Raw genomic sequence first — 21,733 nt, forward strand, 5'->3', positions numbered from 1 at the left:
CTACAGCTAGCATGCTTTCAGGGATCTCAGAGCGAGCTTGCCTGTGAGCTGTTCTTGATTCATACCTGTCTTTAAGACTAAACTTCTCTAGAACACAACTGTGCTTTTTTTGGCTTCCAGCGTCCAATGCATATAACCTGAACAGTGTCTTCCAGTTCGGACTTCCATGAAGAATCTAACAGAGGAAAATAATGCTATAAGGCGATCTGGTCAGGCTTTGGTCTAAGGAAGAGCCTGGGGTCCTCTACTAAACTTGACTTGACATAGAATGTCCACTGAGTAGGCACCAAAAAGTGTCCTTCTTAGGCATGAACACACAGGTATTGGTAATTTAAGAACTGAGAGTTTGAGTATTGGGCACATTTGAGGGATACCCGAGGCTTGCTCAGGATTGCTTGTGAGCCTGTACAATGCAATGACTCAGGAATATTGTTTCTGTATGGCTTCATATCAGCCCTCAGCCAGGCTCTCTCTAGAGGGGAGGGTATTCCACCACATATAAATATTAAAACGTCTCTTTAAGATGTTGGATATTTATGAGTACTAGCATTAAAACTCTCTTTTACTGCCCCCTTCCATCCCACTGATTATTTATTGTTTGAAAAGATAAATACAGGAAAGTAATTGACCTAACAATGGCCTATTCTTGATTACACATTGCATTAAATCCAGAAATTGTGAAGAGGGCACTTTGAAATCTGTCCTTAGCATCAGCAAAGATGTGTAATGAAAAGGTATGTGGCTTAGCCTAATAGATGAATGCAAACCACAGGTCACAAGGGGCTTACAGTAATGGCAGTAGATCAGCAGCAGTCTAGCTCTGCTGCAAAAAGAGACAAAGTTCAAGGCTTCTGATCCACTTCCGCGTCTCCACAGCCTTGAGCAGTGTTTAGTATATAACAGGTACCTCAGATTTTATGGAAGGAATGAATGAGGGAGGGAAGGCTGTCCGATAGCCAAGGAAGAACATGACTGTTCTTTATATACATTTAGCATCCGTTCTACAGGGTAGGAACTCTTATTCTCTATTTCATTCATGCTGTTTTATGTTTGACTGAGGATAGCCTATATACACTCTTCAACCTCCTCTGAGTAAATAGACTTAGCTAGATGAAAAGATTCCAAAGTTCAAGCCATTTATTTGAAAAACATTTAAGTGAGTAAAAACAATAGTTTTAACAATCAGGGTAGAGTGTTCCTTGGACATGCTTATTTATCTGGGGTTAGGATGGGAGGTGGTCTTAGAAGGGACCGTCATTGTGTATCAACCCTCCTTCTCGGAAGGCTGTCCACACCTTCCATTCCTAAAGACTGATGATTTAGTCTGTCTGTTATCAGTAGCACTGTCCGAAGAGCAGGGCTCTCAGGACATGGGGAAATGAATGAGAACATTGAGTTTTAAACACAGAAGGGGTGGAGGAAAGTAGAGTTGATGATATATCGGTTATTCTTAGCACTTATCTGGCCATAGAGACTCTTTCATTAAGAGATTTCTCATTATTGTCTAAAAGTCACTTAAACATGAATGGCATTATGTTCTGGGGGGGGATCTGATTGCTTCATTCAACTGATGAGTTAAATCTCCATGGAAATAGCATTTATCACTGGGATTCCTGAAGTGAAATGAGATGGCTTTGGCTCTGTTTGTAGGAGGAAAAAAAAAAAACCCTACATCTCTAAGAAATTACTGTATTCACTGTTCAGATCCCACACACAGGTTTCATAAAGGTATGAGTCAGAAGGAAGATCTGAAATACTGTGAGACTGAAATAAAATTAACTGGAAAAATCACTAGGGAGGAGACTGGGAACAAACATCAGTCTCCTGTGAGCTGTCTGTGACAGCGCACGGCTTAGTGAAATGCAGGATCTCTGCAATTAATACACTGTTGTGACAAGAGATATCAATTATCCTACATTGCCCCAGGAGCACGTGATATGTTCCCTCCCAGCTGTTCCCACCTGGCTATGGAGCCTGTTAATACCTTTCATATCCATCTTCACTCTTCTTGGAGAATTTCCCAAAAAAAAATTTTTCAGTGCTTGCCAAAACTGAGAAGACAACTACCTAAGTACTTTAGTTAAGTAACAGCAGAAGTTACTCGGACTGAAATACTTCTGCCTGAACTAGACAGGGGCTACAAGCTACTAATGAGGAATACCTCCCATGCGGTGGTAATAAGAATATACTTGCATGATTCAAGGGGAGAGGAAGGGGAAAAGACATAAGTCATCTAGAGTTGATCTGATTGTGATGGATTCCATGAGTGATCTAGAAAAGCCATGTGGAACTTCTTTCTCTTTTGACTTAATTCACTGAAAAGATAAAGAAACACTATTCTTCCACATTCTCTTGCATATAGATATGATGCTTTAATTTTTGCCAATGTGAAGTTACTGGAGACTTTGGGAAATTTCACTGGCTATTCAACCCTTTCAAATCTTTCTTCCCAGAGAATAGACATGAGACTATCCTAGAATTATGATGCAACATAAAGATGAAACCCACCCACAGCTTCAAGTCTTCCCCAAACTGAAGGCAAGGAGGAAGATGAATAGAGGCCACTTGAAGAGGACAGGGCCACAGGAATAGGAAACACAAATCTATCCATTCAGTTTTCTAGTTTTGTAGTCAAAAGATATGATTTCACATATTGTGTTATTGACAGCTCTTCCAGGGCCCACAGAAATTGGGCTAGCTCAGTATGTGGATACTGGACATTCAAGTGAAATGGAAGGAAGATAACCTTCATTCTGATGACTAGTTTAGGAATATCTAATGATCTATGGTTTGAAAAAGATAATTACCTAAGTATCCCACTGTTCAACAACTACATTATTCATTTATGCAAATGATATGACAAATCTCACAGAATCTGAGATTTTTTTTGGATGTTCTGCATATTATCCTCTCACTTTTCTGTTTCTACTCTTTTGTTTCTGATGATTATAATATACCAGGAAGAATTAGAGTTGAAGGCAGGATTAACTTTTAGTCATGTGACCATGGAACAAATGGAATCTATCAGGTTCTAAGATGCATGATTTCAAGAGTCAACAGCAAGATACAGTAATAACCTTTATAAACAGTTGTATTTAATTCTCTGACCTTCTCAACATACAGCCTAATGTGTTATATGGTCCAGTGTTATTGTATCAAAGCTTTCCTGAGAGGTATAGTTGATGTTTATTGAGGCAGGCAATGAGCTTATTTCATTTAAGTCATAGACAATCCACTAGACACAGGGTATATCCTTCTCTTCATTTTACAATTCTAAAACTTAAGTTTTTGAAAAATTGATCCATTTGAACCAATGCCACAAGAAGGACCCAAAGCCTCAGGTCTTTCTAAAATTGAATGCACTACAATTTAAAGATTCTTTTTACAATGGATTCTATTTACACTATACTGTCATCATTTTGTTTTTTTGTTTGTTTATGAGACAGATTCAGCCATTAGACTGAGTTTCTTGAGGGCTAGGACTACTAAACTATCTTGTATGAACTCTAGAATATAATAAATGCTTAATAAAAGTTTCCACAAGCACTTGTCAATACATGCTGGAGCACTGAGGCCACTTACCTGGATGACTGGGGTGTCACCTGCTATTTACTACTTTAATTTCACAGTTGTCATATGTTAGTCAAGAAACATTTAGTAAGCAAATACAGAGATCCCAGTATTATTGGACCACATATAATCTTATAATTAAGTCCAAATGTATACATTATTTGGATGATCTGTTAAGAGAAAATCATTTCTTTAGGATTCACTAAGAACACATGGTTTCCCTTCTTGCCTAGGTTAAGAGAAGGTAAATGCAGTGACTTCCAAGTGTGAGGCATATCAAAGTAAGTCAGAGGTTTTACAATGCTTCCGGTTGAAATGGAGAGTGTAAACTACACACCAGTCAACTAAATTAATAGCTAAGTGAAGATCCCACAGAGAGCTGATTAATGGAGGTCTCAAGTAATGAATTGCAAGGATTACATTTGACACTGATCAATGATCTTATCAATGACTTAGTTGAGTCACAATGATTAAATATGAGAGTGACAAAACTAACCTATGAAGCATAGCTAATATTTTGAACAAAAAAGAGAGTATTTTTATGGATGATAACAATGAACTAAAACTAACAAGTACATTTTTTGGGGGGGGTTGTGAGATAGGATGTCACTATGTAGCCCAGCCTAGACACAAACACATGATTTTCCTGCCTCAGCAGTGGATTTATTAGGATTAGGGGTGTATGTCACCATGCCTGGCTTTAATCCTAACAAATATAGTATATTTTTAGCTTGGATACAAGAATATCCTCCAATAAAAATGTCATTCTATAAATACAAGACTCAATAATACATAGCTTGACAATTGTCACAGAGAGTGTTTTGTCAACTTGACACAAGTTAGAGTCAGATAGGAAGAGGGGATTTTAATGGAGAAAATGCTTCCATAATATTGGCCTATTGACAAGTCTGTGGGGTACCGTCTTCACTAATGATTGATGTGGAAGAGTCCAGGCCACTGTGGGCAGGTCCACCCCTGGGCAGGTGGTCTGGGTTGTACAAGAAAGCAGGCAGAGTAATCGAGGAAGGGCAAGCCAGCACGCAGCATTCTCCCAAGGCCTCTGTTTCAGCTCCTATTTTCAAGTTCCTGTCCTGACTTCCCTTCTAGATGCAAACTGAAATAAACTCTCTCTTCAGTTTTGGTCATGGTTTATTACAACAGTAGAAAACACACTGAAACAATAATGCAAATGAAAAAGCATAGAAGTTTCAGATTAAAAAGTATAACCTAAGCTAGAAACTGTAGCTGATGTGCAAGGTTAGGCCACATTAATAAATAGAAAAGATTGAGGCCAAGGAATACAAAATCCCCTGGCTTCTGATGCACCTAAAGGATGGTGTCCAGTTGTGTGTACTGTGATTAACACAGTGATCATAAACTCAGTCGACTTGAGTGTATCCGTGGAACCAACCACCAACAGGGTACAGGTATGGATTATGAGACAGGACTAAAATGACTGGAGTTTATTTTGAAGAAATGATTGCCCAGTGACCCTAGGGCAAATGTACCATTCCTTCTGAACCCTTGTTTGGGCCAGTTCTGAGCACAGATATAGTATCAGATCCACTTTTACACAGAGGAAAGCTTAACCAAAAACTAAATTGTTTTAACCATCTCAGCATTTGAGGCATTGTGGTAACAAGCTTCCAACTTATAGAGAGGTGAGAATGCTCTGTTACTGATCACCTTGTGGGATTCCAGGATTCCACCTCATGTATAAACCCTCAGCAAGCTCTTCCTCCCACAGATGTCCCCTAATCTCACTCATCATGAGAGTAAAGGCCTCATCCTGCTGGCCAAGGGTCAAAAGATGTGATTTCCAGTTTCTTATACTGTGAGTCATAACCCCCTAAGAGGTCATAAATGAATATAAGGATTGCAAAAAAAAAAAAAAAAAAAAAAAATTGGCAACAGTAAAAGGTCTCTGGATGCACGAGGAGCACATAATCAATTTGTGGTGGATTGGCAGCACTTACCCATGCTATCCCCACCTTCCCTACAGCCTTGGCCCTGAACACCTAACACAAACACTACCATGCACATGCCACGTACAATGAACACTACACCTTGGCTCAGATGTGAGATTACTGTGTGCTACAGACTGCAATAATTTTACTATCCCTACATGACGATGGAAAACTCAGCCTTTTCATGTTTTCTTACCATCAGTTTGCAGCATGTAAATATCAAATGCATGTACCTTTCAACTGTATTTTGTTGGAATGTTTGATTTGAAAAAATTGATGTTAGAGTTGCTGACTTGAATTTCACAGAAAAAAAAAATCATTATATGAATTCTGGCCTGTGACGAGCACAGAATTTCCAACAGTTTAAAAAGGGGCCCTAAGCATACTTCTGTCATTTCGTGCTATGCATTCATGTGAAGTGGTGTTCTCAGCATTGACGATTATAAAATCAAAGTATTGATCAATTCTGAAAAAACTTTGAAGATGCTTTATGTCCTATAGCATCAAATACTCAGCCAGGATTTAAATCTTTATGTAAAATAAACAAGCATTCGTCTCATTAGCATGCACATCTGCTTCCATTTTTAATGCCCGGTAAAATTATACATAAGGAATCATCTTAAAATAAACCTATTTATGATATATTATCAGTAAGTGTTTCACTTGTATATGCATTTTATTACTTACATGCTTGGGGGGCACATTACAATCTTGGATGTCAAAGAGTTATGAGTGGAGTTGAAGATGCTCTGCTCTCACATGCCACACTTCCTGTTACTCTGACCTTCCTATACTTCCCCATTCAGGAACCTGACAGCCCAGCTGTGGTCACTACCATGTGCCCACCACTGCTTTGTTAAGATCTACGTGTCTTTAACGTACAGCAGCCCTTTATAAGGGCAAATGTACCATTTTCCCTCTTTCCTGGATGAGCTCAGGACTGATCGCCAGTCCAGGCTCTTGGGGATGATCAGTAAGTATTTGCTGCATTGTGTGTATGAGGATGAGACATGGCATCTTGGGAAAGATATTTTAACTGAAGTTCCTGCAGTCGTAATCTGGACATGAACTGGACTCAGATCAGCCCCATTCCAGAACTCATGGTTTAACATACTATTAACATGTTAAGATCCCAAACTGAGCCACTTTATCTGCATACGGTTCTAGGATGGGAGAAGGTGTGTCTAAGTGACAGGGTGGCTTAGGGAAAAGAACATGGTACAGGGAGGTCTAGAGTGGAGTCCTAACCTTGGGCCAGTTGCTCACACTCCCAGAGCCTCATTTTCGGCAGCATTACCATGAGGGGGCTTTGCTAGCTAGCGTTGAAGCACCATCCTAGACCCGACTTCAAAGGCAGTCCTTCCCACCCCACAACTCTGCTTTCTCATTACCATGAGGCTCGCTCTCTACATTCTGACCTCCTCACCAGTTCTCATCATAAGTGACCTCGGCTCCTACCAAGCTATTGACAACCGTCCTCACTCAGTTGACCCCTGGCCTTTTAGCGGCCACATTCTCTTTGTAGGCTTCATTCTTTTGACCTCTGTGGACACAATCATGACATTGGCCGCAGGATTGGGACATACACCACTCTCCACTGCACACAAGCTGCCACCCAGGTTGCTGGAGCCTGAGTTAAGACAGCTGTAGGATGCTCTTACCACAGACTTCTAGGCAGTTGCTATCAACAAATAACTATCAACACAAAACTCGACCTATTCACTCACACAACGACTTCAACGTCCTGTGCATCCATACTCCCTTCCTGTTCCTTCCTCCCCACTTGCGATGTTCTGGGTATTTCTGGATTCCCTTAAATGCATGCTCTTTCTAGCAATGTGACCCTGTACACACTTGATGGTTTTGTAAGGGAAAACAGTTATCCTATTGTACCTAATCAATGCGTAAGTATCCCTTCCACTCAGCCAGCTCCACTAAGGAAGACTTTTGTATGTAGCCCAAATGAGAAAGAAAAGCCTTCGCCTTTATTATAGGATATTACAACTCTCCACTTCCATATGTCTTGGATTTCTACTGACTAGAAAAGGATCTCCTTTAGTCCTCACTTATAAGCCATGATCATCTTCCCAGCTTCCCTGGAACTTTCTACACTATCTAGAACACAGTAGTTACCAAATAAATGCTTATTGAATGAAGAATGATTGAACAGATATGCCCTTTACTTTAAAATAAGGTAGGTTTAGAACTCATAGTGTCTGCTTGGAGACACTGCTTGGAATACCGCCCAAAGGAAATCTTAGACGTACACGGGCCCAAAATTTCATTGCTATAGGACAGTACGCATGGTCATAACAGTAACCATGATGATAATAGCTACTATTATCTAGTGCTTACTATGCATCAAGGCAAAATTGCTTGCTTTAAGACTTCAAGAAAAAGGAACAGAGCAGGCTTTAAATATAATTAAAGATAAGAGCAGAATCAAGACAATTCTGGGTAAAAAGAGTTATTCTTTGATCTGCTGTCCAAAAATTTAACAGCTGTCTAAAAGCTCCACAGAAGGCAGATTTGGAGCATTTATTAACACAAGGAGGCCAGAGCCAAAATGAAGACTCCATTACTCATATAGATGTCTGGGCTTGGCAATAAATAAATTATTTTTTGGCAGCATTTTATAGTTGCTGTCTTTAACATTATACAATGAGGTTTCTTTCCTGGTTTACCTACATGGGTAAAAATTAACTTAGAACAGTGTGTCCACGTGTGTGTTATGGTTTAGAACTGAAAATTTCCTCTATGGATTCAATATTGGAGGCTTGGTCCCCATACAGCAGTGTGTGTAGAGGGGGCCACAGAGAGAGGGCAATGTTGTCAGAGGGTTAATCTGTTGATTAGGTCATAGACGTTCAGAAGTGGAGCCAAGTTTGAGGAAGTAAGGCTCTGGGGGGGGGGGTATCTGTCATTCTTCCCTTGGCTGGGACCGAATATCTGGCAAGAAGCAACTTAAATGGGGGAAGAGTTTCTTTAGGCTTGCAATGAGAGGGCTTGGTCAGTCTATCATGATGGAGACATGATGAGACAGAAATCAAAGCAGCTGGCCATAGTATTAGGAAGCACAGAGAGATAAACACTATTAGTATGGGATTCTGGCCTGTGACATACTTGCTGATGCCTACTCTAGCCTGGCTCCTTCCACCTCAATTAGTTCAATATAGAGACTTCCTCATAGATATGTCCCGATTCTAGACCCTGTCCAGTTCACAATCAGTGTTAACCATCATAAAAGGTGCGACTCTGAAGGGCTAATTACATCCCTGGTCCTCTTCTCAGACCCTCTCTGCCTCTGGCAGTCACTAGATAAGTATGGTTCCCCCAACACATTCTCTGTATCATGATGTGGAGCCCAGAAACAGCTTGGGTAAGTGACCTCAGCACTGACTGAGACCCAGAAAACCACATACAAACATAAAGATTTCTTCTTTTGGGTTGTCTAATCTCATGGATTTTGTCACAGAGATAGGAATCTAAGCAATCCAGAGTCTTAGAAAAATATAGTGTCACTTTAGGTGACAAATATTCTGGGCATGATGAGTTCTGGTTGTATAGTATTCTTGGAGGCCAACAGTACATATTAACATATCAGGCAAAAATGAAAAGACTACACTAAAAGAAAAGCCTGTTTCTGTGGTTTAATTCTGCATGTGGGTTTGGTATAAATCTCTTCTTTCAGAATGCCTCACATTTATTCCCATGGAACTAGTGTTGGGCCACACCAGCTTGGGAAGGTATGAGAAATACAGTCTTGATGCGCTGGTGTTCTATCAGATATATGCAAAGAGGATTGCTATGAAGCCCTTTCTGACTTAGAGAAAGGAAGATTGACTACGCTTTAGCATAGAATAGACTCTAGTATAGTATTATTATTTACATGATAAAATTCAACCCTACGTGAAGGCTGGAGAGAAAAAGGCCAACTCTTAATCAATCCTTGGAATTAGCAATTTACTTATGATGGCCGTATCACACAGTCATAGGAATTTATATTTTCATTTTGTCCTAACGAAAAACTTGACCATCTTTCTTTAATATTATCAACCTGCAAGCTTGACAGTAAGGATTAAAAATTGCTCCTCGCTTCCCTCTTGGTTATTGGAAAGGTTCTGAAAGGTAATCAGTCTTGTGAAGCTACACATTACAGTCTGCATAAAAATGCCATGATTTCCCTTCCTCTCCCCAACCTAATTGAAAGTGCATAATATCACCCAGCTGGGGAAATGTGTAAATGGTAAACATATGCAATATATCATGCTATCACACAAAAGTTGGCTACTGCTAGGGACCTGGTGGTTGTCAGAACCCTGAAATCTGGAAAATGAGTCTTTTTCTTCCATCTAGACTGAGAGCTTCTTGTGTCTTCCTCTTCACCCCCTCCCTAGAGATTTCAAGCTGTAGCAGTCAGAGTAGAGCCCCGTCCATCAACCCAGAACGTGGGACTCCAAGGTCTCCCGACAATGCATACGGACCGACGTTCTTTTAGACCATCCTCTCCCCAGACAGGACATTTTTCTTTGGGCAAGAGGTGTGGTTGGAATCATCTTGTTCCTTATTTGCTTCAGACAGATGCTCCCCATATCTCTTTCCCTTGCTCCTAAACCTACAGGTCATGTCCTATCTTTCTCTACTTCATCAAACTCCTAGGACCAAGATTGTCTCATTTCCCACCTCTGCTCATCAGCAAATAGCCAGGCAGTTTAGTTTTCCTTGAGTATAAAACCCCAATCTTATTTTTCAAAGTCTCTTACACTGTGGTAGTTATCTATAATCCCACTCCAATTACAAGTACTTGGAAGCCATTTTCCTTTTTCTGACTCCCCGCCTCCAAGTTTCATGCTATCTTCTTGAATACGAGTTTTACAATAGGGCTCTTGGGACAAAAGACAGTATGTCTTCCAAGTCTTCATCATTAGTTCTCTGCCACTGTATTTCTGCAAAGATTGTTCCCCTTGTGCCATGCACTCTACTGATACCACCCATCCATGCCACCTCATAACTAGCTATTGTTTTATTTTTGATGACTGCTATTTTACTGGTAGGTCAAAGTGGAACACTTGTCTAGGGCACCATGTCATTTCAGTTTTAATAGATTGAAGGATACATTTTTATTTGCTTCAGCAGTAGAGATGATTTGAAACCTACTGAATTAAAACTGCATTCATCTTTCACTAATATTACCTGTCAGCTAGGGCTGGAGGATGATATGGCTTGTTGACCTTGGCATAGAGACCCTCTAAGTGATCTCTGTCTGGAGACAGTGGACGTCCATCCCGAGGGTAAGCAAGTGATCCAGCTCGAGGGGGAGATGGAGATCTAAAGACATTTGCTGATGTGCCTTGCTCCCGAAAGTGGTTCACTCTGGCATAATTGGGGTCCATTTCATCATCGTCCATATCGTGCACGGATCCGATTGCTCCAGGGGCATAATCAACAAGACCCCTGGCCTGCCTTTCTCTTAGCTCCTGATGTTTTGCTCCGATCCTGGAAAATACAGAAGAGATAACGTAAGGTGAATTTCGGAGGCTGAGACAATGGGACAGTCTCCGGAATCGCGGTGAGCTCTTGCTAACTGCTCAGCTGTCACCTCCCTGTGCCTTCAAGATCACGCCATGCAGAAATGCCAACAGCATAAGAGGATTAATCTCAAATCCATGACCTTTATTTGTCACAGAGTCCTCACTTTGATAGCAGTGCTATAGGTATTCTGACACTTCTCTGACTGAGGACTGGGCTGACAGCACACCTCGGAAGAGACGCCATGAAAGCCTTTCTTGGGACAAGCCTGCATGGGAGAGAGCCCATCAGAATCCTACCCTTCTGCTATGACTTCACTCTTTAGTACTCCAGAGTTTCAGTGTATTCTTCTAAAGAAGAGTTTGGAAAAAATTGATTTAAATATGAAAAAGAAATACAGAGACTGTCTGGTCACTAAAAGCAGCAAAATTGAAGCTAATTTATAAGAGACTCCAAGTCCTTTTTTTTTGTTACATAAATGGGGATCATTGTGCCTCATTGTACAAGGGCTAGGGACAGAGTAAAATAATGAAGAAATTAATAGGCTTGGGACAGAGATGAATTGGCACATATAAGTGAATTAAACTTCATTACTGGCAGAACTCCATAGCCCTAAAGCTTTAAGGGATGGTGCAGAATGTTACTGCTAGCCAGTGACAGTATGTCGACTACTGGGGATGGAGCAGAAAATATATTTATGTGGATGCTATACCCACCTGAATCGTGAGAATTTCTCCGGAGAGCATCATTGGTTCTCTTCAACTCCCACTAGTATACTAAGACAGAAAACTCATGAGGATGTCCTATTGGACAGTGGTGATGTGGATGGTGTAAGGTGGCCCTTTAACCTTTTACCCTGGAGACTGCAAGATATAGGCTGTATGGGATGAGAGAGTAAGAGAATCCTGACTTGGGTATCTAAAGAGATGTTCAGGCTGGGGGTGGCGGCAGCGGTGGCGCACGCCTTTAATCTTAGCACTCCGGAGGCAGAGGCAGGCGGATCTCTGTGAGTTCGAGGTCAGCCTGGACTACAGAGTGAGTTCCAGGAACGGCTCCCAAGCTACATAGAGAAACCCTTCTCAAAAAAACATTAAAAAAAAAAGAGATGCTCAAGGAAGAATGACTCAGAGAAGGTAAGAGGGCTATGGCTAACAGTGAAAGGTCTGTTTGCCCGGAGATACAGACAGAAGCCCTGGACCAGTTATAACAAAGCCTGAAGTCCCCATTAACTTCCCTTCAGACAAATACAGTTGTTTTTGTATGTGGCAATTGTTTTCATTTTCCAAACATTAAACCCTTTGTCAAAATCTTTAGAAGCTGTGATCTTTCAAAGTATTTTTTTTTTTCTTGTGACAGGACAGTGTTTGTATTTTAGTTTTTTTTTTTTTTTTCAGTAGAAAGGAGAGAAATTGGGCAAGAGAAAGACAAAGCAACAAAATAAACCAATTAGAAAGTAGCATAGAATGGAAAAACAGCATCTACCTTGGGGGTCACAACAGATGAAAATAAACACCAGGATATATTATGGCCTATCTGCTTTGACTAAGCTAAAACTATACCTGATGTGTAAATAATGGGAAGGATTTATATTTTTTTTGCATAAGGCAGTTTGAGTCTCTGAGGGATTCTGAATTAAGATGAAAAGATTACACAGGAGGGCAACCATTAAAGGGCCTCGCCTATCCCCTTTCCATGCCTGTTCGTCCCAGAGTCACGGAGGTTTGTTCTGAATGATTTTTGATGAAGAAGACAGCCTGCTCCAATGAAGTTTGGGACTCAGCCTGAAATGGGCATAGTGCCAAGATCTATCATTTCGCAAGGGATGGTGCAGACTGGTTTATCAGAGGATGCTTCCTGTGCTACCAGGGTAGGGAAGGATTTCCATTGTAAATAAGGTAAAAGGCACCGGGAAAGTCCAAGGGTGGGACTCTGAATGTTCCCTCTCCCTCATAAGTGCGATGCCTTGAGAGAAATCAGTAGAAAGATAAATACTTCCCGGCCGCCACGTGGGGCTACACTTGTGTATTAATGGAAGAAGAGGAAATTACGAGGCCTGATTTTTTAAAATAGCAGAAATAGGACACTGGGCTCTGTGCTTCTTATTCCATCTCTTTCTTTCTTTGAGGTTTGCAAATTAGTTAAGCTTGCTAAGTGTGTAGAGATTCCTAGATGAAAAAGTTTTCCACATATGCCAAGCAGTGTTGGAACTTGTATTTTTCTTTGCTAAAACAAAACCAATTCTTCCTCGATCTCCTCTGCACTACAGAGGGTGGCAGCAACTAATTTCATATTAATCACTCAGTAGGTGAAATAGTAATTTCTCTGCACCATCATTATTATGCCATATATCAGGGTCTCTCCATGTGGGGGAGGATGAGGCAGTCTCGGAAAGGGGGCACATAGCAGCAGAGGAGACTCTCTTAGGACAATGTCCAAGAAAAATAGTTCATTTGTCTTGCTCTGACCCACCTCCACCCCACGCACTTTGAAAATTCTAATTGTTTCTGGTTGTTTCTACTTGGGAGTCTCCTTACCCTGGAAACTCAACCTGTTAAACTACCTGAATTTCAAAATAGCCTAACTTTTCTGGTACCACTCACATCCCTGTTCTCCTGAGCACACTACCTTTGAATTACTGAAATGTTTCTTTTCTCTCTTTGAAAACAGCATTGTCTCTTTCCATTACATTGCTGGATTGTCCTGTTTTATTCCCATTTCCTTGGCTATCGTGTACAGTACTTATGTTTTATATTGCCTAGATCTGCTGTTTAATGTGGTACCCATATGCTGTGTATGACCCTATAAATTTAAATTTGAATTAATTAAAATAAAACTAATTTTTTTTAGTCTTATAAATTCATTCATGTGATTCATAGCTACACATAACCAGTGGCTTCTGTACTGACAATGAAGATGTGGACAAATTCCACAACTGCAGAAAGTTTCATTGGACTATGACAATCTAATTTATTCCAAGAGATTTTGGTATGTCACCATATCCCACTTGTCTTAGGGTTTCTACTGCTGTGATAAAACACTGTGACCCCAAGTATGGGGGCCCACAGAGATTCCATAGTGTGGCCTTATTCCATCTTGACTCAGGGGCAGAGAGTCTGAGTTTGCTTTGCCCTGCAGGGCTGCAGAAAAGGATGTTTTGGTCAAATGTATGGTTACCAAGTGTCTTACACTTCAAGGCCTAATTAAAGATGCTTTGATATAAGGTGTGGTTACCAGGTGTTTTGAAAATTAAGGAAGGGTCTACACTTGTTTGTACTTTGTACCTTGACCTTTAAAGGGGGAGGTCTTTTGGGTCTCTCCTTGTTGGTATATAAAAATCCCATTAGGAATAAATTCAAGGCAACTGTGGTATTGACCCAGAGCCCTCCCAAGGCTATCCTGTGTCTCTGTCTTTTTCTTTGTTTACATCTCTATTTTTCATGTCTATTATTTCTCAACCCTCACTCCTCCCTTCAAAGATTGTTCAACACCAAAAAATAAAAAAATAAAAAAAATGGTCCGGACACCAAAGCAATATAGGGAGAAAAGGGTGTTGTTGTGTTTTTTCCATTTTATAACTTATAGTCCATCATCTACATAAGTCAAGAGAGGGACCTGGAGGCAAGAACTGAAGCAGAGGCCGTGGGAAGAGTGCTGCTTACTGGCTAACTTCTCATGGCTTGCTCAGTTAGCTTTCTTATAGCACCCAAGACCACTAGCCCACAGTGATCTGAACCTTCCCATATCAAACAACATTCAAGAAAATGGACCATAGGCTTACCCACAGGCCACCTGGTGGGGGCATTTTCTTAATTAAGTTTTCCAAATTGACATAAAACTAGCCAGCCCACCACTTTAATCAGTTCCTCAGAAGGCTGCTACAATAGTCTTCCTTAAAGAGCATTCCCACTGCATTCTCAGTCAGATTGGGGATCTCCAATGGATTATAACAAATGATTGAGTGAAAGTATGGTTAGCTCACTGTTTTCACTCAAACATTATACAATCAAGGAGTCAGGAGGAAAATTAATCTTCAATGGAGTTAGAAGTGGCTACAATCCCACACCTTGCAATAAAATTGAGATTCATCCTAAAACAGGGCTTAGGCCAAGAACTAATACATGTTTATATTTTTAGCTCTGCACATATTTCCCTGAAGTAAGGAAGAAAGTCTGCAGGAGCATAGTCAGCATGACTTGACTTAGCAAAAGAGAGTCTGAGGACAGGAAAGGATTTGGGATTGTGTCTTTGTGAGGACCCCACTTCAAAATGGGGTATAACAGCTTGGGGGAGCTGAATGCCCTGTGAGTAGTCTCCTGTCTATGAGGAAAGTTCAAGGAGACAGAGTAGGGGGAAGAAGAAATGGTAAGGAAGGAGAAGGAGTAAAGGTAAATCCAGACCATCAAAACCTAACCATGCACTGAGGCAACCTTCTCTAGGAGCAGGTTCATCTGCTGTCGGGACAATTGACAAATCGAAGCCAGAGGAATAAACTCCCAAGACAGTGACACAGCAAAGTGGGAAAGGAAATTATTTTAGGGAACCACATAGAATTGAAGCTACTGGTGACCTTACACTATTATTCTTGTGTCACTGAAAATGGTGTTTTAGCACACGTTCTAATTTAAATTTCAAACATTTGTAGGTTATGAAATATATTTAAATTGGTCACAGAAATATTTTCTTTTCCAGCAAACGTCCACCCATAAAAGATTTCACAGCCTTCCAGGATGGTGGCACTAGTGGGAGATCAATGTTCCCAGAATAACGGTGTTCCTATTCTAAAAGGAAGTTAGATGTCAGTGGAGGTATATGCATATAGGTATATGTGGTACTTGCAAATTATGCACTGGCAGTCCTGCATGGAATTGTCTGGCAGAATAAATGGAAAAGTCATAATGTGGTTGCTTCTAGAAATGCATCTTAGTATAACTTTCCTACATTATGTGTTTTGGAATTTTTATATGTATTTAAGAAAATTATCTCAGTTATGACAAAATATTGTTTACTGAATATGGCAGCCCAAGAGACCAGCTCCCAGGAATGCACCCAGGGTAGTAAACAGAATGCTTTCAGAGTAGTGGGACTTAGGAATTATTCTTGTCTTTGTAAGGCAATAAGACTCAAAATTCACTTTATTATTCTCAAGATTCTCTCTTTCCTCTCCTTCTCTCTACACAGTTACACATCTCTGTTCTACAAGGCTCTCTTCTACATCTCTCTCTCTATACTCCTGCACATCTCTCTCCTCCACAGCTCTCTCTACACAGCTATATATCTCATCTACATAGCTCTCTTCTATCCACACATCTTTCCTCAACAGCTACATACCTTCTCTCTATACCTCTCTGTTCTATCCAACCACACATCTGTACACAGTCACAGATCTATATACAGCTACACCTCTCTCCTACATATATATCTCCTTTTACAGCAAAAACTCTGGACAAATATGACTTATACTGTCAGGGTCACATAGCATTTCTTGAGTAAACAATAAGAGAAAGAGCCTTTATAATGCATGTAAAGAATCATATGGTTTCTCTCAGGCTTATTTATAATGTTACACTGACTGACCAGTGAGTAAGCAAACATGTAGCTAAAAGTGGTCAGCATTCCCCAGCAGAGACTGACATTGAAATTCAGGACTTAAACAATAAATAGTTAGTTTGCTGAACTTTGAATATTCTTTCATAAAGTGAGGTTAGGAGTTCATACAGAAAGTCAGGAAGATGGCGGAGACAAGCAGACGTAGGTAGGCCTGTGGCAGCGGCTTGCGGACGTAGACGGACCCGGCGGTGGCAGCCGACAGGGACATTCAGGCCCGGCAGCAGCTGGCAGAGACATTCAGGCCCAGCAGTGGTCCACAGAGGTGGACAGGCCCGGCAGCGGAGATAAGCAGACAGAGGTGGACGGGCCCAGCGGCGGCCCACAGAAGTAGACAGGCCACGTGGTGGAGACAGGCGGACACAGGTCGGCGACTCGCGGAGGTGGAAGGGCCCGGTGGCAGCGGCCTACAGGGACATACAGGCCCAGCGGCAGCTGGCAGAGACATACGGGCCCGGTGGCGGCCCACAGAGGTGGATGGGCCCGGCAGCAGTGACAAGCAGAGGTAGGTAGGCCCGCGGCGGCAGCCGGCAGAGACATACAGGCCCGTTGGCGGCCCACAGAGGCAGACAGACCCAGCGGCAGCTGACAGGGACATACAGGCCCAGCAGCGGAGACAAGTGGATGCAGGTGGGCCTGTGGCGGCGGGCCGCAGGGGTGGACAGGCCCCGGGACGGAGACGGGTGGATGCAGCTTGGAATGGTGACGCCCCTAGCCCCAACACCTGGGGAAGAGGCTATCTCTGTGGGTCGGAACCAGGGCGAGTCTGGGCACTCCGTCTGGGGACAACCCAGGGCCCAACTGCTGATCCTGTGAAACCCAACAACTTGGAGGTGTTGGTGAGACTACCCTGCTCAGCTGAAACCCATCTGGGAGAGGATTCAGATGCCTACAGTTTGAAGTCTGAAGAAACAAGATCAGCTGAGGAGTTGACAAATGAACAAAACGTGACCTGGGAACACAGAAGAAGGCGCTACCCAGCCACTAAACCAGATCACCAGAATCATAAGTATATAATTCACTGACTGAAATCAGCTGTCCCTGAAGAAACAGCCCAATAGCACCAATTTAACCAAGAACCCCTACTAAACCAAGACTAAAAATTAGAACAAGAGAGGCACTCTCAGACACAGACACTACCTGCTCTGCACAGAGGAAAAGATGAGTAGACGCCAGTGCAAAAATACAGGCAACAACATAAAGACCTATATGGCAACATCAGAATCTAGTGATTCTACACCTGCAAGACCTAATCATACCATGACAGAAGAAACAGAAGAAATCAACCCTAAAAATGATTTTAAGAAGATGATAGAGGCCCTTAAAGAAGAAATAAAACATTCCCTCAAAGAGGAAATAAAAACTTTCCTTAAAGAGGAAATGAAAAACTACCTTAAAGAGGAAATAAAAACTTTCCTTAAAGAGGAAATGAAAAACTCTCTTAAAAAGGAAATAAGAACTTCCCTTAAAGAGGAAATGAAAAACTCCATTAAAGAGGAAATAAAAAACTCCCTTAAAGAAATGGAAGAAAAAACGAACAAAAAATGGGATGAAATCAAATCAAGCCAAGAAAAAGCAATTAAACAGATGAAAGAAACATTCCAAGATCTGAAAAATGAATTTGAGACAATAAAGAAAACACATGCTGAGGGAATGCTGGAAAATAGAAATCCTGACTAAACGAACAGGAACTACAGAAACAAGCATAACCAACAGATTGCAAGAGATGGAAAAGAGAATCTCTGACACTGAAGACACGATAGAGAAAATAGATTCGTCAGTCAAAGAAAACACTAAAGACAAAAAAGTCGTAACACAAAACGTCCAGGAAATTTGGGACACCATGAAAAGACCAAACCTAAGAATAATAGGGACAGAAGAAGGAGAAGAATACCAACTCAAAGGCACAGAAAATATATTCAACAAAATCATAGAAGAAAACTTTCCTAACCTAAAGAAAGAAATACCTATGAAGATACAAGAAGCTTACAGAACACAGAATAGGCTGGATCCAAAAAACAAGAAGCTTACAGAACACAGAATAGGCTGGATCCAAAAAACAAGTCCCCTCGCCACATAATAATCAAAACACTAAACACACAGAACAAAGAAAAAATATTAAGAGCCACAAAGGAAAAAGACCAAGTAACATATAAAGGCAAACCCATCAGAATAACACCAGACTACGAAAGCTAGAAGATCATGGACAAATCTCATGCAGACACTAAGAGACCACGGATGCCAACCCAGACTATTATACCCAGCAAAACTCTCAATCACCATAGGCGGAGTAAACAAAATATTCCAGGATAAAACCAGATTTAATCAATACCTGTCCACAAACCCAGACTTACAGAAAGCACTAGAAGGGAAAATTCAACCCAAAGAAGCTAAACACATCCATGAAAAATCAAGCAATAGATAATCCCACACCAACATACACCACAGAAGGACAACACAACACAACCACAAAACATAACAGGAATTAACAATCACTGGTCATTAATATCCATCAATATCAATAGTCTCAACTCACTCCCCCCTTAGAGATAGCATTGTGTTTAATAGTAACACTTTATACATATATGCATGTTATTTTTTTTCTTTTTGGGGGTTACTTTTAGGCTTGTTTGCAAAAGGGCCATTTTTCTTTGCTGCAGTTGTCTTTTTTGCAGAACAATAGTGTGTGCAAGTTTATGAGCAATGGAATATGCAGGTTCAATCCATTGTTTTTATTTTTTTAATCTTAACCTCTTGATCTATGCCAGAAGCAGTTTCATGTAAGTTATTTTGATGGTGAGCATGTATGTAATTCTACAGCTCTCCGGGTCTGGTTTTTACAGTAAGCCACTAGATCCCATATTGAACACAATTTAATCTCAGTATCAGCCATTAGAGTTTTTTTTTACTTTGCTGTTTCTAGCTTATTTCTTACAGAGTGAGAAGTCATTCTTTGAAGAGTTTCTTTTTTCAATAGATGGTTGATGTTGGGATGGTTACTCAAATCAAGTGATGAGTGATGAACTCCAAGTCATCCTTGGAAATAGCAAATCTGTAGCCCAACATAATTATCCTTTAAACTAGAGAATATCACTTGTGAGAAAGCCATCATGGCCACATGGCTGATCTAGAGTGGAGTGCTGAGTTCTGGCAAACAGCTGCATCTTTCTTCCAGCCATTCTGCGAATTTGAGTTGGTATAACTTCCAACGATAATGAAACTGTGAAGGGTAATGAAGAAGAGGCCACTAAATAAATATCAACTATTGTGCAAGGCCAGCCAAATACTCCTGTAGTTCTGGATTCACTCCCCTTTTAAAGTGCAGCCCAGTTGCAGCAGAAGACCCTAGTGTTTTGGAGATGTCAGTACCTTGGGATGACCACTAAGAACAGCAGCAGCAGTGGAGTGGAGCCAGCTGGGGCCTAGAAGATGAGCTATGTGTACTGCAGAGGGCAAAGTCAGAGAAGTGACCCAATCCCTTTGGAGGACTCTAGAAGATCGTGAGTGCATCCCAGATGTAGGGCAGTTCGAATTTTGTAATTACCTAAGATGTTAGAGATGCCAGAGTTCTGGGATACCTGTCGAGGAGAGCTGCTAACCATGAGTGGCACCAGCCCAAGAGAAAGAAGTGAGTTGCAGTCAACAAAGCTGAACAGCATTGGAGACCTAAAGAGCATTCTGACATCAGACAAAGAGATGCAGAGTTTGGAGTTTGCCCAGATGGTTTTGGTCTTGCTTTGGTGCAATATTTCCTCACTATGCTCCCTTCCCTACGTTTTGAAATGGTAATGTATATCCTATGACATTATATGTTGGATGTATGTGAAAAAAAAAAGAGTTGGAGAGAGTAGTTTTGATGGACAAGAAACTAGAAGTAGCAAAATTGAAGCTATAAAGGATTTACTAATAACTTGCTCAAGAAATATTAAGTTACATGAAGTAGTATTTAATCAAAGGGTGTTACCTCCAAGCTGACTGGAAGAGAAGTAGTGTACTAACTAGGCTCCTTAGGAACCCAAGAGAGAAAATTGTGTGCCATAATTGAAGTTTAGGGTTGCTGAGAAAGTTTCTGCTAAATGTTGATTCACCAAGACTGACCTCCAGTTAGGCCTCATCCCCATAACAAAGAACTGCTCAAGGGGGCAGAGCAGGGTGACAACAATCATTATGCTTTGGCAAGATGAACCTGGGTAGGAACTATGCGAAAAGAACAACACGGTGTATTGTATAATATCTTTGTATGTAAATTTGCCATCTGCCCAAGTGTCCAGACTGGCAGTCTCCTATGTCAGCTTAAATTGTTCAAAATATAAGCTGAGCCAGAACCTGGGATATTTAAGGATGACAGACAACATTTGTGGAAAGAATAAGCCTAAGGTGTGTATACAAGCTAGGACATCCTCAACTGGAGGCCAGCTCTTCTTTAGGTATTAGCCACAGTTAGCCTCGTGGTTTTGTTTTTTTGTACAGAGCTTTTCCTTTGTTAATTTCTGAGAGTGATTTCTTACTGTTTAGGCATATTGTTTGTATAACAGTTTCATGGAAGAGTATTTGGGAATGAGGACGCACTATTGAATTCTTTACCTTATTCCTAGTGTTGGGTTAAAGAATGCTAAGGACTTGTTTTGTCCTTTTATGAGAACACACAGGGAATACGTTTTTTTTTTTTTTTTTTTCCAAGATGTGACTCTGCATTCTAGATTCACAATGAGCACTGACCATGGCTTCTTTCATATTATCTGCTCGTCCTACATCCTAGAAATGAAAGTGAGATTATTTCCAAATTGAGAAACTTCATAGGGTTTGGAGTTTGTCAAGATTTCTGCTGAACAGCCCCTCCTTCACTTAAGATCAGAATTAAAAAAGAATATGCTTATATGGATATATGCTAACACTTTAATAGTTCATTTGAATAATATATGGAAAAGCACTTTCATTGCTGAATTGTTTTTGTTACTCTTATTGTCCTGTTTTGTTTTGTCTGGTTCTGAAGCAATGTTTTGCTATGTATCATAGACTGGCCTGGAACTGGTGAACCTCCATCTCAACCTTCTGAATTAAAC

General features: G+C 40.9%; 1 protein-coding gene across 1 annotated transcript in view; it reads right to left on the bottom strand.

The window, feature by feature from the left end:
* Window positions 1-21,733, bottom strand: part of Pard3b (par-3 family cell polarity regulator beta) — a 993,468-nt gene that overhangs the window by 152,376 nt on the left and 819,359 nt on the right. The window contains exon 20 of the mRNA XM_028891309.2: window positions 10,731-11,033. Coding sequence (XP_028747142.1) covers window positions 10,731-11,033 — 303 coding nt within the window. The remainder of the gene's footprint in view (window positions 1-10,730; window positions 11,034-21,733) is intronic.

Source organism: Peromyscus leucopus, chromosome 13 (assembly GCF_004664715.2).
Source record: "Peromyscus leucopus breed LL Stock chromosome 13, UCI_PerLeu_2.1, whole genome shotgun sequence".
In the NCBI taxonomy this organism is placed as follows: domain Eukaryota; kingdom Metazoa; phylum Chordata; class Mammalia; order Rodentia; family Cricetidae; genus Peromyscus; species Peromyscus leucopus.